Raw genomic sequence first — 14,293 nt, 5'->3', positions numbered from 1 at the left:
AGGTTAAAAAAGGCTAAAACAGTAATTTTATGATTAAATAACATGTTTAGTAATTTGGTAATCTGTGTGAAAACCTGAATTTCCCCCAATGACTTATTGAACAAATTGCCTAGAGCACATTTTTATTTCTACTTTCTCAAGGTTTCCTACAACCATGAAGCTTGCAGAGGGCTGGAGAGATGGCTCAGAGGTTAAGAGCACCGACTGCTCTTCCAGAGGTCCTGAGTTCAATTCCTAGCACATGGTGGCTCCCAACCATCCGTTATGAGATCTGGTGCCCTCTTCTGGTGTGCAGATATACATGGAAGCAGAATGTTGTATACATAATAAATAAATAAAATTTAAAAAAAAAAAAAAAAGAAGAAGAAGCTTGCAGAACCTCTTCCCCAGCCTCTTGGGTTATAATCTTGGCGATTGCACTAGTCAATTTCCCTTACCTGCCTGTTAATTACATGCCCAGCTCTGGCTTGTACTATGAAAAAAATGTCTCAGTCAAGGCCAAGTTCATGACCTGCTTTAGTCCTTTCCTGTGTCTCACTAATTGTGAGCCTCTTTGCCCAGAAACATGCTGAGACCCTGAGTCAGTGACTGGATGAGAACACTAGCTTCTGGTTCTCATGAACTGCTAAATAAGAGTACCAGTGCTCCTCAAAGTACTGTGTAAGACCCAGAGCAGGAACAACCAAACTTGTTTCATGAAGTCAGTACCCCAATATCCAAACTGAATAGGGGTGAAACAACAAAATGAAAATTACCAACCAGTAATGAGTATGGATCTAACAATTCTCGATAAAGCACTTGAGAACTCAATTCAACAAACAGCACAATAAACAGATCATTCATGACCAAGTTAGCTTCATTCCAGATTCCAGCTTTGTTAAAGATATGCAAATCAGTAAGTTTAATAACAACATTTAAATAGACCCAAGAACAGAAATCACATGATCATCTCAATAGATGAAAAAGGGCCTTTAACGAGCCCAACATCTTTTTATGGAGAAGAAATACGACTACAGAGAAGGAATATATTCCAGCACAGCAAAGGCCATGCATGGCAGGCACAGCCAACATTATACTAAATGAGGAAACCTCAAATTATTTCCTCTAAAACTGTGAATGAGGTACGGGTGTTGGTGCTTTCCATTCTTATTCATTATATTGCATGAGTCTCAAAGTTCATGATACACTTGAATGAAACTGTCTTTATGAAGCCCATCACTATATGCACCAACATGCACATCGCTCATTTCCTTTCAAAACACCTGTGACTAGTACCATAAGCATGATCTTCACTCCCCAGCCTGCTCCTCTGCTCCACATTCCATCTCCTGGATACCATAGTGCATGTCTTCTGGGCTAGGTTGCGGCTCCAGCCCAGAGTCGCTGGACTCCCTCCTACACGTGAGCACCACTGCATCACCAGATTCCGATGGTTCTACGTCAAAACAGTTATTTCCCTCTAGCTCCATCTCCCAAGCTCAGGCTCCCTTGTGCTTCCTTTTCAAAGACTGTGTGACTTCTCGGCCTTTCCAGAATGTACTCCATCTCTCAAATCTCCCTGGTGAAAGCCTCACAGGTCCACATGACCACAGCCTGATTCCGAAGGCTTGTGCGCCATACCTTTCTCCTCTGTCACATGCCGAAGTGACTTCTCAAGCTCAGGAAATCTCAGCAACAAGACGCAATCTGGAAACAGGTCGTCCACTACCACCTGATCCAAGGGCTGATACTTTCCCTGAAAGGGATATCTGAGTCAGTCAGGTCACAAATAGTCAGGTCAATGAGCTTTTCCACAAAGAACAGAGAACAACGGACCATTCCACAGGAAATCTTCACATTAGCATCTGAGCTCCCACTTCCACCGAGGGGCTTCTAAACCGGGATAGCAAGGGCCAGCCCTGAGCTCCTCTTGTGAAGAGGGGCTTCTAAACATCAAGGGTACAGCCACTGTGGGAAACAGAAGATCCCAGGAAAACAGAGACAGGACTGAAAAGATGGTTCAGCTATTCCATATGAAAGAGAGCCAGCTGAGGTCACAGAGCAGAAGTCCCCACTGTCACACAGGCCTAGAATAAGCCCAGACAGACCAAACCCAAAATGTATTATCTGCTTCCCTGTCTTCACTCCAGGACTGAAGAAAAACAAACAAACAAACAAACAAATACAAAAACAAAAAAAAAACAAAAAGACCCCTACTCCAAAAAGAAAAATTCCCAAAGTGAACCCATTCCTCTGGGAGCCATCAGCTGAGGCTTCCAAATTAGACAGGAATAAAGAAAAAGGCAATGATGGCGTAAATACAGAGACACAAGCAGGCTAAAACACACCCAGACAGACAAGCTGGCACAGCTGTCAAGGGTGAGCCATGCAGATGGTCCCAGATGTAGTTTCTCTTAGCTTTCCTAATGGCAGAGGGAAAGCGTGTCTGATGAAGACATTCTCCTGATTTGGGAGCCAGGCTTAGGAACGGATTCGCTGTATGTCCAGGTCCCACCTCTGTTTCTCTGTTTCTGTGACCAAACTTCTAAAGGCAGACGTGTGACTGATCGATTTTCTCTGGTTTTCAAGGTGAATCCTCTTCTTTCTTTCACAGTACATGTGATAACTTGTTATATTTTTCCATTTGGCTAAGAGGCAAGAAATGCCCGGTTGAAATGGTCTTCCACCTAACCCAGGCTCCCCAGTGTTATAGTCTCTAGGTTTCTACTTTAAAGGTTTGTCTTCCATGATCAACCAGTATTTCTATACTTAGTTGCTTTAAACAGTACTGACATGTATGGTACCACAGTCATGATAGAAGTTTTATTATTGCTATTGTATTCTTACTTTCTTTGCTACATGTACATAAAAAAGTAAAATAAAAATCTGTTTTAAATATAGGCAATAAGAGTGGTTAAAGGTTGTGATTTAAAAAGAACAGGTCGAATTAAAAAATGGGGACAATATTTTAATGACTAAATTAGATATGACCCCATCTAAAATGTAGGGAAGAAATAATAGACACCAATGTGTTTACACTTCCAGGACTGAAGAAAAGCACAGTGGCTCTGGTGAACACCACTCTGCTTCACTCTGCATCTGTACCTTGAATTTACCACACAGCATCTCAAGGGGCTCCTGGAAGGTCAGGCTGAGGAGCACTAAAACTGGGTCTTGTGAGTGCCTAGTACCTTTCTCCCTGTTAATTTAAAACACCACACTTGTGACCCACCTGAAGTTTTTAAATCCATCTCCGAATCCTCCTACAGCTTCCTGGCAATAACTAGAACCATCTCTATGGCTTAGAGACATGAGGCACAATAGCCTCACTGTTGTGTGCCCCAATATATTGGCTATCATGGCAGTTTTTCAGATAAAAGTGAGTCAGCTGCGAGGCAGGACTCCACTAATATACTATAAAAGGAGAGAAGGAAGTATATAAAGGGAAAGCAGGAATAAAAGCTTTGGGTGAGTTTTATGATTTTCAGTATTTACAACAACTTAAAATCAACCAACCCATAAAATAAAGTTTTGAGAGTTTGATTTAAAGACCAAATAAAATCAACTGTAATCATTTACTTTATATGCAAATATGAGAGTCCAAGAAATATAGATTGCCCTAAGCAGTTTAGGCAACACTCATTCAAGTAGTGAGCTCAAAGATTTTCAAGTTGACTGATAGACTCTTGAGTACCCCTAATTCCTCTTTAAGGGGTCCCCAAGCTCAAATCTACATTCATAATAATTCTAAGAGGCTACCTGCACTTGCATCAGGTTGACATGATACTGGTAACTGAAACAACGTTGGGCATAACTGAGCTCCTTAGCTGGAGTTAAGGCAGTGCCACCAAAGCACCTGAGGACACACTGTATTCTTGCAGTTTTGAGACTGCCAATTTCCCTTAAGAAAGCCTTGCTTGGTGGGGCTAGAGAGAAGGCTCGGAGATCAAGAACATTTACTAATCTTTCGGGGGACCTAGCACCTACATGGTAGCTAACAGTTGCCTGTAGCTCCAGTTCTCAGAGCTGTGAGGCTCTCTTCTGGCCTCCATGATGAGTACCAGGCATACATATTGTAAATATGTGCAGTCACTCACACATACACATAAATCTCTTTAAAACAAACAACAACAATAACAAATGCAAAAAACCAGTGAAACAAACAAAAGACTATATTCTTGCTCAAGTAGTCAAATCAATGAATTTTACTTAGATCTCCATCTTGAATGCAGTTATCCCTACTGTGTGAGGAATGCGCTTATCCAGTTACTGCCTTGTACCTCAAGGCACAGACATCATCAGGGAAGGCCCCAAGAGATGGAGTGCTGAGAGAAATGCGTGCTTTTGCTCTGGATGCTCAAGTCCCAGCCATACTTAGCTTCCCCATTAGCTTTTACTAGGCATACTCCAGCTTACCTATTTCTCAGACATTCACATAAAAAGGGAAATCTCCTGGCCAAATTCTTAGCATTCCCATTTAAGCACTTAGTGGTAAAAAGTTTTCACTGCTAGTCATGGTTTCCATTGAGGTACAGAGTGGCATGCTAAGCTACTGAGGTCACAGAGACCTAGTAGCAAACCCGATCACCATTAAGGTGCTGCTTCCTGGGGGAGGGCACAGTGCTCTGACCCACACTGGTGACACATATTCTAATAACTGAAGCACACTGTGAAGAGGAGAATCTTCTGCCCCTCCCTGCAATCACCCCAGTGGGAAGCTCACCTCTTTGCCAGCCTTTATGAGGTAGTGAAGGAGCAGAAACAGAGGATCCATGGGTGTTGCAAAGTGGAGAAGCCCCCCTGCAGACAAAAAAGAACAAAGAAGTGTACGTCTTCCAAGGACCACCTGGCTACTTCATCTCTCAGGGTGAGCTGTATGTGAAGCCCCACATTCATTCTTGTACATGCCTGTGACACCTGCCCATCTGGCAGCACGTGCAACAGCTTGTGCTTCCCATCAGGCAAACTCACAAGTTGAGAAATACCTTGGTTTAAATGCTTCCATTTCCTGGAGTTAGATTCCTCATGTCTGACTGCCCTTAGACTGCCTTTTCTAATCTAGACTTTCAAGAGGCACACATGCCATGAGCTTTTTCTCCAAACAGCTTCAAATGTTGGAAATCACCTCTGACTTTTCATTTTGACTATGGAATCATTTTCTATACGCCTCACTGGCGAGCGTAGAGGTGTGTGGAAACATGGAGAACTGTGAGCTGGAGAGCTCAGGAAGCTGTGTCAGCCAGTCTGTAAAACTACGGACTCCACTACCTCCCAGGGTGGAGCCCTGGGAAAGCCCAGAATGCTCTGGAGCAGAGCTTCTACTGGGCATGAGGTTACTAACTGCAAATGATGAGGAAGGCTCCCTGTGTAGTCCACCACCCCAGATGATGCCCTGCCTGAGGAGACAGAGTGATCGGCAGTCCTATACCAGCCAATGAAAACTCTGCCCTCCGAACAGAGTTCTGCCTCTTTCCTCTCTTAGTCCCAAAGCACCCCTTTCCACACACTTGCACCAGGAAAGGTGTGATCATTAAGGAAACTATAAGCAGTTCTCTTGCCTCTATCCAACCTTTTACTTTTGGTTTCAGGAAAGACATGTGCTTGCTTTTAATATCTAACACAGCAATCTATTTATAGATGTTAAGAAACCTAAGCCTACATTGTGTCTGTGTTTGTAGTAAGCAAATAATTAAGGAGACAATTTTATGGCGCTGTTTGACTATTCTGAAAAGTACAAGTTCAGCAAACAACCTATCAGAAGTTCTAAGCTCATTTTACACGATGCATCCATTATCTGCAGGAATGAGTGTTATTCTTTTGTTTAAATTAAAGATAAAGAAGAAAGGGGGTACATATTAACCAGTTTATTATAGGCCCGGCAGAGTAGGGAGACTAAGAGAGAAGAGGAACATGGTTAATGGCTGACCGCCATGGCCAGTCACCATAGAGAGAGAGAGAAGAGAAACAGACAGAGAAGAGGAGAAGAGTAGAGAGAAGAGTAGAGAGAGCGTAAATGGGCAGGGTCTGTCTTTTAAAAGGGTCCTCTGCACCTGCGTGCAGACTTAGTTCCCATGGAACCCTGAGCTGACCAGGGTACTGCCTGTTCTGCCAGGTAACAGGGGCAGGCCAGCATAATGACTGAACCTTTCAATGAGGACCAAGTTCCTGGGATGAATAACAATCTCCTGGTAGTCATGACTACTCTTTCTTTTAAGGAATACATTTAAAACAAAATTGTTCCTTAAAAGTCTATGACAAAGAGTGGTCTATGAGCCAGACTCACTCATTGTTTCCCTACGTTTTCCAGTCTCCATCTGACTGGCATGCTGCAGCTATCAGACAATACTGGCTCGAAGTGTGCCACACCAGAAGCTGGAGCGCTCGCTCATGCACTGCCTAAGGATTAGGCTCGGCTACAACAATGGAGGGGACAGTGTACTTCCACCTCCCAAGCTACACAAACTACACTTCATTAAAAAAAAAATCTGTGTGTGTGTGTGTGTGTGTCTGTGTGTCTGTGTGTGTGTGTGTGTCTGTGTGTACTTGGATGCAGGTGCCCATAGAGACCCAAGAGGGCATCAGATCCCCTGGAGGGGGTGGGACCATGGGTCTCTCTCTCTCTCTCTCTCTCTCTCTCTCTCTCTCTCTCTCTCTCTCTCTCTCCCTCCCTCCCTCCCTCCCTCCTTCCCTCTCTGGTTCCTGGCTAGGAAGTGAGTGACTTGGTCACATGGTGCCACCATGATGTATTACCTCAAAACCATCTCTTCTAATGGGTTGACAGTCTAGGATATGTGTCTATCATATGACAATGACAGGAAAGTTGGCTGATAGAGGTAAATAGTTACATGAGAAACCACTTCTTTAAAAAGTTGTTACATTCTAGTATGCTTTAGAAACTGTATTAGTTTGCTCAAGGTAATAATATGTTAAAAATTCCTCTAAAGGAAATGTTTCCAATCAACTCAACCTGCACTCCACAGCACTTAGGCCATCTAGCCCTGCCAGAGGATGTGTTGGTGTTTTAGGAGCTAAATCAGAATTGTCAGTTTAACATATGACAACATGACTTAGCTTCACTTGATCCAAACCCTTCCAGATACACAGACAAGCTCCTCACTCACACACTTCTAACCAGGAGGATGAACCCATACACCCACATGAGATGTGGAATATGTTTAGTTAATGGTAGGAAGAAAATTATTATATATATATATATATATATATATATATATATAATATACACACACATATGTATGTACATACACATATCTGTCACTTACCTGATTGAACTGATTGATTTATAAACCATGAATGGTGTTTTTCCTTGAAAACTTTTATTTCAAACAGCTGCTGAAGACACATATCAAATAAGTAAATGGCTCCGTCCCCTGCAACACAGATGTGTTCAGTATTCACTTTTCTCACAGACATATGTACATCAAAAGTCTGTCCCAAGTTCTGAGGAATGCTCCCAGCAGGAACCTCAACATATGGAGTTATGCTCTACACTCATAGACTCCAAGGAACACTTAGGGGTATCAGGCACAAACATCCAGTTTCCAGCTTCATAATCCTCACTAAACTTAAACTACAAAAGTGAAAGGCACAAGTCATTTACCTTGACTATTACATAGCCTCCTAACTACCAAATCCTAATGGCTGCAACAGATGTGTGAGCTAGGGCCTGCATCTGTCCCTATGCCAGCATGTAACTCTCTATACACAGGAATAAAAACAAGAACCAAGCCCTCAGACGCCACTGGGCACTCTACTGAGAAAGGGAAGGACACTCCTCAAGCCTTGGTCAAACGGATGGAATTTTCCATTTTATTCTTTTAAAGGGGGGAGAGGAGGGCTAGAGGCTCAGGGGTAAAGCACTTGCCTAGCATGTGCCAGGTCCAGGGTTCAATTCTCAGCAAATCAGATGGGTGGGGCCAGCAGGGGTGAAGTCTGTGCATATCTGAGGTTTTTACCCCTAACTCGGGTCCAGGGTCAGTCCTCAGTAACCTGGCTCTATTCGGTGAGAAAAAAACGGGAGAGAAGGGATGCATATCCGATATTTTATCCTCAACTCATCAAATCTTTTTCTAACCACAGAGCAACCTCTGAAATCTCTGGAATCACATGCCTAGTGTGACACTGGAGACATTACCTAACCCTCATTATGGCTCAGCTTGCTCATCTGGATACTGGAAAATACTGACCACCTCAGAGGGCTTTTATGAGGACTGAACAAAAGAAAAAACCCATACATTTCCTAGAGCACTACCCAGGACACATGAAGTACTTGACTTAGTCCTTTCCTCTCCACCAAGAGTGAAGATAAAACACCCATGCCTCATCTGTGCACATCTAAATGAAACTGGAGTTGTGAGGAAGCCACTTTCTCTTGCTAAGTGTGTTAGAACGGACTGCCACCTAAAGCCTCTGAATTCCTCATCTAAACTCCGCCTGTTCCAGCGTGGCTCAACAACCCTGCCTGTTCCAATGTGGCTCAATAACTCTGCCAGTTCCAGCGTGGCTCAACAGGTGTATTGAATTTCACTTGGAGGAAAGACACTAAAGGTGGTGGGGTGTTTGTTTTTGTTCTGTTTTACTCTCATTATTTACACATCTTTCCAACAAAACACTACCGATGGGCTTTCCTCATTCACTAGGCACTGACCATCACCAGGCATGCCCTGATATATAGGCACCAGGTGCTTACCCAAGCCCTTACAAATTGTAGAAGGGAAATCCAGTGTCACCTCATAGCTAAGTGTATTTTAATACTTTTACCCCAAAATTAGAAAACAAAACAAAATGTGCTGAATATAAAATTAACTTATCTTTCAATAAAACATAAAGCTCTCCAATATACAGCGATTTTAATAAAAAAAAAACCATCATGTAACAGGGGCTGGAGTGAAAGAAAGAACAGCTAAAATATGAAACCAAACAAAATCATGACATGCCCAAGATGGCCTTCTGTGTTTGCACTCAGGTTGTTTATTTTACTGTGCAACACAAAATGAATATAAACACACGCTAGTGTTGGGTAAGCACGCAAAGAAAAGCTGGCATAAGAAAACCAAGGAAATCAATCCATTCCCAGAGAGAACTCAAAAACGCTAATTTTCTATGTAGCCACATTTCTAATGATTCAGCATTCTGTGGAGGAGAAGTATAAAAAAGATCTTCTTTGCAGTGTTCATTGTGATTTATCTTGGAAAATTAATCAGATTGATTTTCCACCACAGGGTGCTGTGAACTTTTAAGTTAATTCAAAATGACACACAGACAAGTAAGCCCTCCACATACACGGAGCACGGTGCTGGAAACAGTCAATGGTGAGAGGACCCCAAGAATCGAGACCCACCTGAGCGCGGGTTGGCCAGTTTTACAAACAGGAGACCACTCTTCATCTTCTTCGAGGCATCTTTTAAATATTCTGAAAAGAAATAGAGAATCTGAGAGATTAAATTCAGTTTCACTTTGAGGATGGACTGTGCATTCACTTTCCCCTGTTCTCCTTTTTTTATTTATGCGATAGTTCTTTCTAAAAGGTTTAATTGCTCATTTATGAGCTGTGTGATCCTTGGTAACAACGGCTGTTTCCCAGGGAAGCTACAGAGGATTTGAGGTAGGTTTAGTTTAGCTCTAGGGGAAGGGATAAGGACATGCTCTAGAGTCAGAAGTAAGCTTCCTCATCTTGGTCAACCATCTTCTCTCCAGTCTCAATCTCCTTTTAGAAGACGGTGATGACAGTATATACTTTTTAAAACTTAAACTAAGTAGCCAAAGGCACTTAGCATAAAATAAATCATAGCTATTACTATGAAGGACATTTTTAATAAACATTAACTAGACCCCTAGTTTTCATTTCTGACACCATTAGTTAATCATATCCCTTGCTCATCTTCTCAGTGGGGTTTTTCATCTTTTTCTTTTTTTAAAAAAAAAACTATTTTATGAGTAGCCTTTATACAATAAAAATAGTAACTGTATTTTAGCTCTATTTGTTTCTAATTACCTTTTTGCCATAAAAAGATATAAATCTGTGTAATCTTATTTGTCATTACTTTGAGTATAAAATATGGGAAAGAAATCCAACTTTAATTTTTTAATGGGTTGTCCATCTGTATCAAAGCCCCCAGAATAAGCCCATAATGAACATCTTTATACTAAACATTTAAATTCATTTGTGGTCTGTCTGTAGACATTCTACTTTGATCCACTAATCTGTGTCTGTCTCAGTGTCAGCACTTCAAGACTTAATTATAACAGATTTACTTTAATCTGTAGGAAGCAAGTGTCTGCAGTGTTTCTCTATAGTATCTGACTGTCAAAGTTTTAATTACATGGATTAAAACATGCAGACCAAGATGACACCTTCAATAGACTGAGCAGCACAGTCAAACTCACACAGACACCAAAGGAACCTGGGGCTCTAGGCAGTCAAGGGGCACAGCCCATCTACCCAGGAGCACCCCAAGAAGGCAGTCAAGGGGGCACAGCCTGTCTACACAGGAGTGCCCCAGGAGGGTGGTCAATGGGCATAGCCCATCTATACAAAAGCTCCCTGGGAGGCCTTGGTGAGGAGCTGAGCTTATTCTCTTTGCTCTGCCTCAGTTCCATATGCACACAGATACTTCAGGCAGGTTGAGAAATTGGCTTTCCATAAACAGAACAGAATCCATAACCAAGAAAAATCTCATTTTAAGATTTCTACTTTCAATTAAGACAGAGTAACGTGAATACAACAAATCACCATGCAAAGCAAGAATCCACCCTTCTAAAGACACTGACCACTAGCCATGCAGAAAAGCAGGCTCACTGCGCTGGCTTATTTCCAGAGGGTTTCCAGGGCCTGGTGCAGAGGAGCAAGGCAAAGCCTGGCTGAATTGTGGCTGGTGTGATAGAGTGAAGAGCTCCAAAGACAAGAGTGATGGAGACCACAGTGAAGAAGGCTGTGTGTGTGCAGGGAGTGGAGCCTCTCTGAGTCTTCATCCGGAAACTGCTCTTCACTTCCACATGAACATGACAGACTCCATGAGACTCAGAGAGTAGAACTCACACCCATTTCCCCAGGTAGAACACTCAACAGGCACTGCCTCAGGAAGAGGCAGCGATTGCTCCTGACTGACACTGCTCAGATCTTGTCGTATTAATTAAAAAGCAACAGCGAAAGATCAGACTCTTCTTGCCATGTAACATATTTTCAAGTCCAAAAACATTTAAGCATACAGAAATATTCATCACCCCAAAAGGCAAATTGATGAGAGGTGGGGAAAAGGTCAGTGCAAGAGAGATTGGTACTATACATGAAACACTAAAACTAAAGGAAAAGGCACAGAAGCAAACCTCATACACAAAATATTAGAGGGACAGAAGACTTTTTAATGATCTAAACTGGGATACTATGGGGGAAAAAAAAAACAACAGAGAACTAACGGCAAACGATAAATGAACCTGAATATTCATTTGGTAACAAAACACTGTAAAAACACAGAAAATTTTAAAAAGGAAATCTGATCTATTGGACAGCTTCAACACCCCCCCCTGCCGTGTGTGTGTGTGTGTGTGTGTGTGTGTGTGTGTGTGTGTGTGTGTGTGCGCGCGCGCGCGCGCGTGATGGAAGCTTTCAAATGAGGAGAATTGAGAAGATAAACGTATCTGAAAAGCACATATGAAATGCTTCCAATCTGAGGAAAGCCATAAACTCACACATTCAGGAAGCTCAGTGATCTCAGAGTACACAAAGAAGAAAAAAACCAACATAATCAATAGTTCAAACCCAATAATAAAAAGAAAACTCTTAAAAGCAACCACAGTATGTACAGAGAAGCAAGACAAAGGAAGATGTGAAAACAATGCAAGCCAGAAGACAATCCAGAAACATCCGTAATGCAAAACGGCACAACCACAGAGAAACCACCACCTTTGGGAAAGGAGGAATGTGGAAAACTTCAGGCATACAAGAGCTGAAAGAAGTAATCAGTAACACACGCGCATCGCAAGGAAGGCCGAGGGAGATCCTGCAGGCAGAAGGAGCATAAGGCCAGATGCAGGACTCTGAACAGGAGAGCATGTAGCTAAAAGGCAGAGTTATTTGTATTATTTTAACCTCTTTAAGGATTATTGGCTGCTTGTTAAAATAACTCATAGTAGTGTTCACATCATATGTACACAGAAAATATATGACAACAGTTTAAGTCCAGAAGAGAAGGAATGTAAGGATACTACCTAGTGAGTTTCTGTGCCACATGTGAAGTGATAAACAGTACTTGGCGGTAGACTGGGCCAATTAAATACATATACAAGAAACTCTACGGCAGTCACTAAAATTATGAAACAAACAAACAAAAAACTGTTATAAGACAATAAAGTAGATGAAACTAAATTATGAAAGATCCTCAGCCCAAAAGAGGGCAAAACACACAAAGAACACATGTGATAAACAGGAAACAGCAGGACAGCAGGTTCAACCCCGCTACTCTGATGATCACATCCACATGTCAAGGTTCTGAACGCCCCAATGATAAGCAGCAACTCAGACGGAATTAAAAGGCAAGAGGAAAATGCATACTGCCCACAAGAACATAAAGACAGTAGAATGAAGTAAACAGAAGCAGATGCTAAGAGTTTACCAAGGCACTTGAGGATACCGTGTAACCATAAGAAGGCATTACATCACTAAATGCTTCCTCACCAAACACAGCTGCAGAACACACAAAGTACTCATAGACAGGACCTTCTAGACACCTCACCCTGGCAGCCACTAACCTGTCCCCCAATTCCATAAGTCTGTTTAAAGGATACATAAACAGAATGGTACAGGTTCAACCTCAGAACCCCATTAGGACTCAATCTGGAATGACACATCTAGACTGAAGTGTAAATTAGAAGGTTCGATCCTGTTAGAAGTTTCTAAAACACCAAAGTAAGTTGTCCCCCACCCCTAGCAAGCACTACTCATCTCCCTACTCATCTCCCCGAGTCTCAAGGCACAGGACAGCTGACAGCCTTCCCCACACAGCTTCCTCATTCCTCACGATGGCAGACCTTTCAACGTGGACTTGAGGAATTATTTTGACCACTTCCTTTTATTACGAGAAAACTGTATGGAGTGATGGAGTGTTTGTCTTCCAGCTTCCCCATTCCTTCAGAGCCCCAAATAATAAGAATTTGAAATGCCAAGTCAAAAAGACGTTTCTAGCCGGGCGTTGGTGGCGCACGCCTTTAATCCCAGCACTCAGGAGGCAGAGGCAGGCGGATCTCTGTGAGTTTGAGGCCAGCCTGGTCTCCAGAGCGAGTGCCAGCATAGGCTCCAAAGCTACACAGAGAAACCCTGTCTCGAAAAACCAAAAAACAAAAGACGTTTCTAGAAACTCTCCAAAAGAAGCAGTGCTTGTTTCTTTTCTACAAAGAGCAGCCAGTGAGAAGGTTGTCAACAGTCTAAACCGCTATGCTATAAGGATGTCTGCAGCTAAACAGCACAACCAAGTAAATAATCAGTGTGCCATGCTGAAAATGTCAACATTCCCCAAAACATACAAAAGCAGACAAATGAAGATGTCCTTTTAGTGTGGAAAATCATATTTCCTCACAAAACCACTTGCTGCTGGAATGAACCAACTCAAAACAGATTAAAGTGTTCAAATAGGAAACTGCTAGAAGAAATACTTGTGTTTTGGTCTGATCAAGACTTTTTTGGGATCTAATTCCAAAAGTATAGACAGCAAGGCCAAGATAGCAGGTGTGATTACATCACCACAAGAGCTTCTCCACAGCAATCAGAAAGCAAAGCGATCTGTAGCGATATTAACTGCTATGCACCCCAAGAGAATTCAGTTAGATGCTGCTGATATAAAACGGAGGGCTTTTGTATGCAGCAGGTTTCAAAGATAAATATATTTCCTCTAAGTATGAAAAAAATAAGTAACTTTTTATTTTTTTTTATTTTATTATTATTTTTTTTTTGCCTATGAGAAACCCTGACAACAACAAATTCACAATGACAAATGCCACCAGGATCTAGCCACCTTGGCTCTCTTTAGCATCCTGAAATATTGCAAAGGGACAGAATCAAGTGCCAAGCTGGCCTCCCCTAAATGCCTCCTCGTTGATAGATTCCAGGCAGGCACAGCAGGATGAAAAGCAGCCATCCAATCCTGAGCTGCCCTCACCCTCAGCCATTCTTGTTCATTTTTTTTGCTGCTATTTCATGTGCTGTTTCAGGCTGGGAAAATCAGACAAACAAAACTCCTATGCCCACAGAAGCTTTATTCCAATACACCCCTATCCCTTGTATATTTCTCTGCCCCTGCCCACC

At 42.3% G+C, this 14,293-nt stretch overlaps 1 protein-coding gene across 3 annotated transcripts in view; it reads right to left on the bottom strand.

Annotated features, from left to right (window-relative positions):
- Positions 1 to 14,293, bottom strand: part of Rnaseh2b (ribonuclease H2 subunit B) — a 61,113-nt gene that overhangs the window by 34,484 nt on the left and 12,336 nt on the right. For all 3 annotated transcript variants that reach the window (XM_035452777.1, XM_027390370.2, XM_027390369.2), the window contains exons 2-5: positions 9,338 to 9,409; positions 7,260 to 7,367; positions 4,703 to 4,779; positions 1,621 to 1,735 (exon numbers count right to left, since the gene is read on the bottom strand). In XM_035452777.1, the coding sequence (XP_035308668.1) occupies positions 1,621 to 1,735; positions 4,703 to 4,779; positions 7,260 to 7,367; positions 9,338 to 9,409 (372 nt within the window). The remainder of the gene's footprint in view (positions 1 to 1,620; positions 1,736 to 4,702; positions 4,780 to 7,259; positions 7,368 to 9,337; positions 9,410 to 14,293) is intronic.

This window comes from Cricetulus griseus, assembly GCF_003668045.3.
Source record: "Cricetulus griseus strain 17A/GY chromosome 1 unlocalized genomic scaffold, alternate assembly CriGri-PICRH-1.0 chr1_1, whole genome shotgun sequence".
In the NCBI taxonomy this organism is placed as follows: Eukaryota; Metazoa; Chordata; class Mammalia; order Rodentia; family Cricetidae; genus Cricetulus; species Cricetulus griseus.
This window is presented reverse-complemented; position numbering and strand designations above follow the sequence as displayed.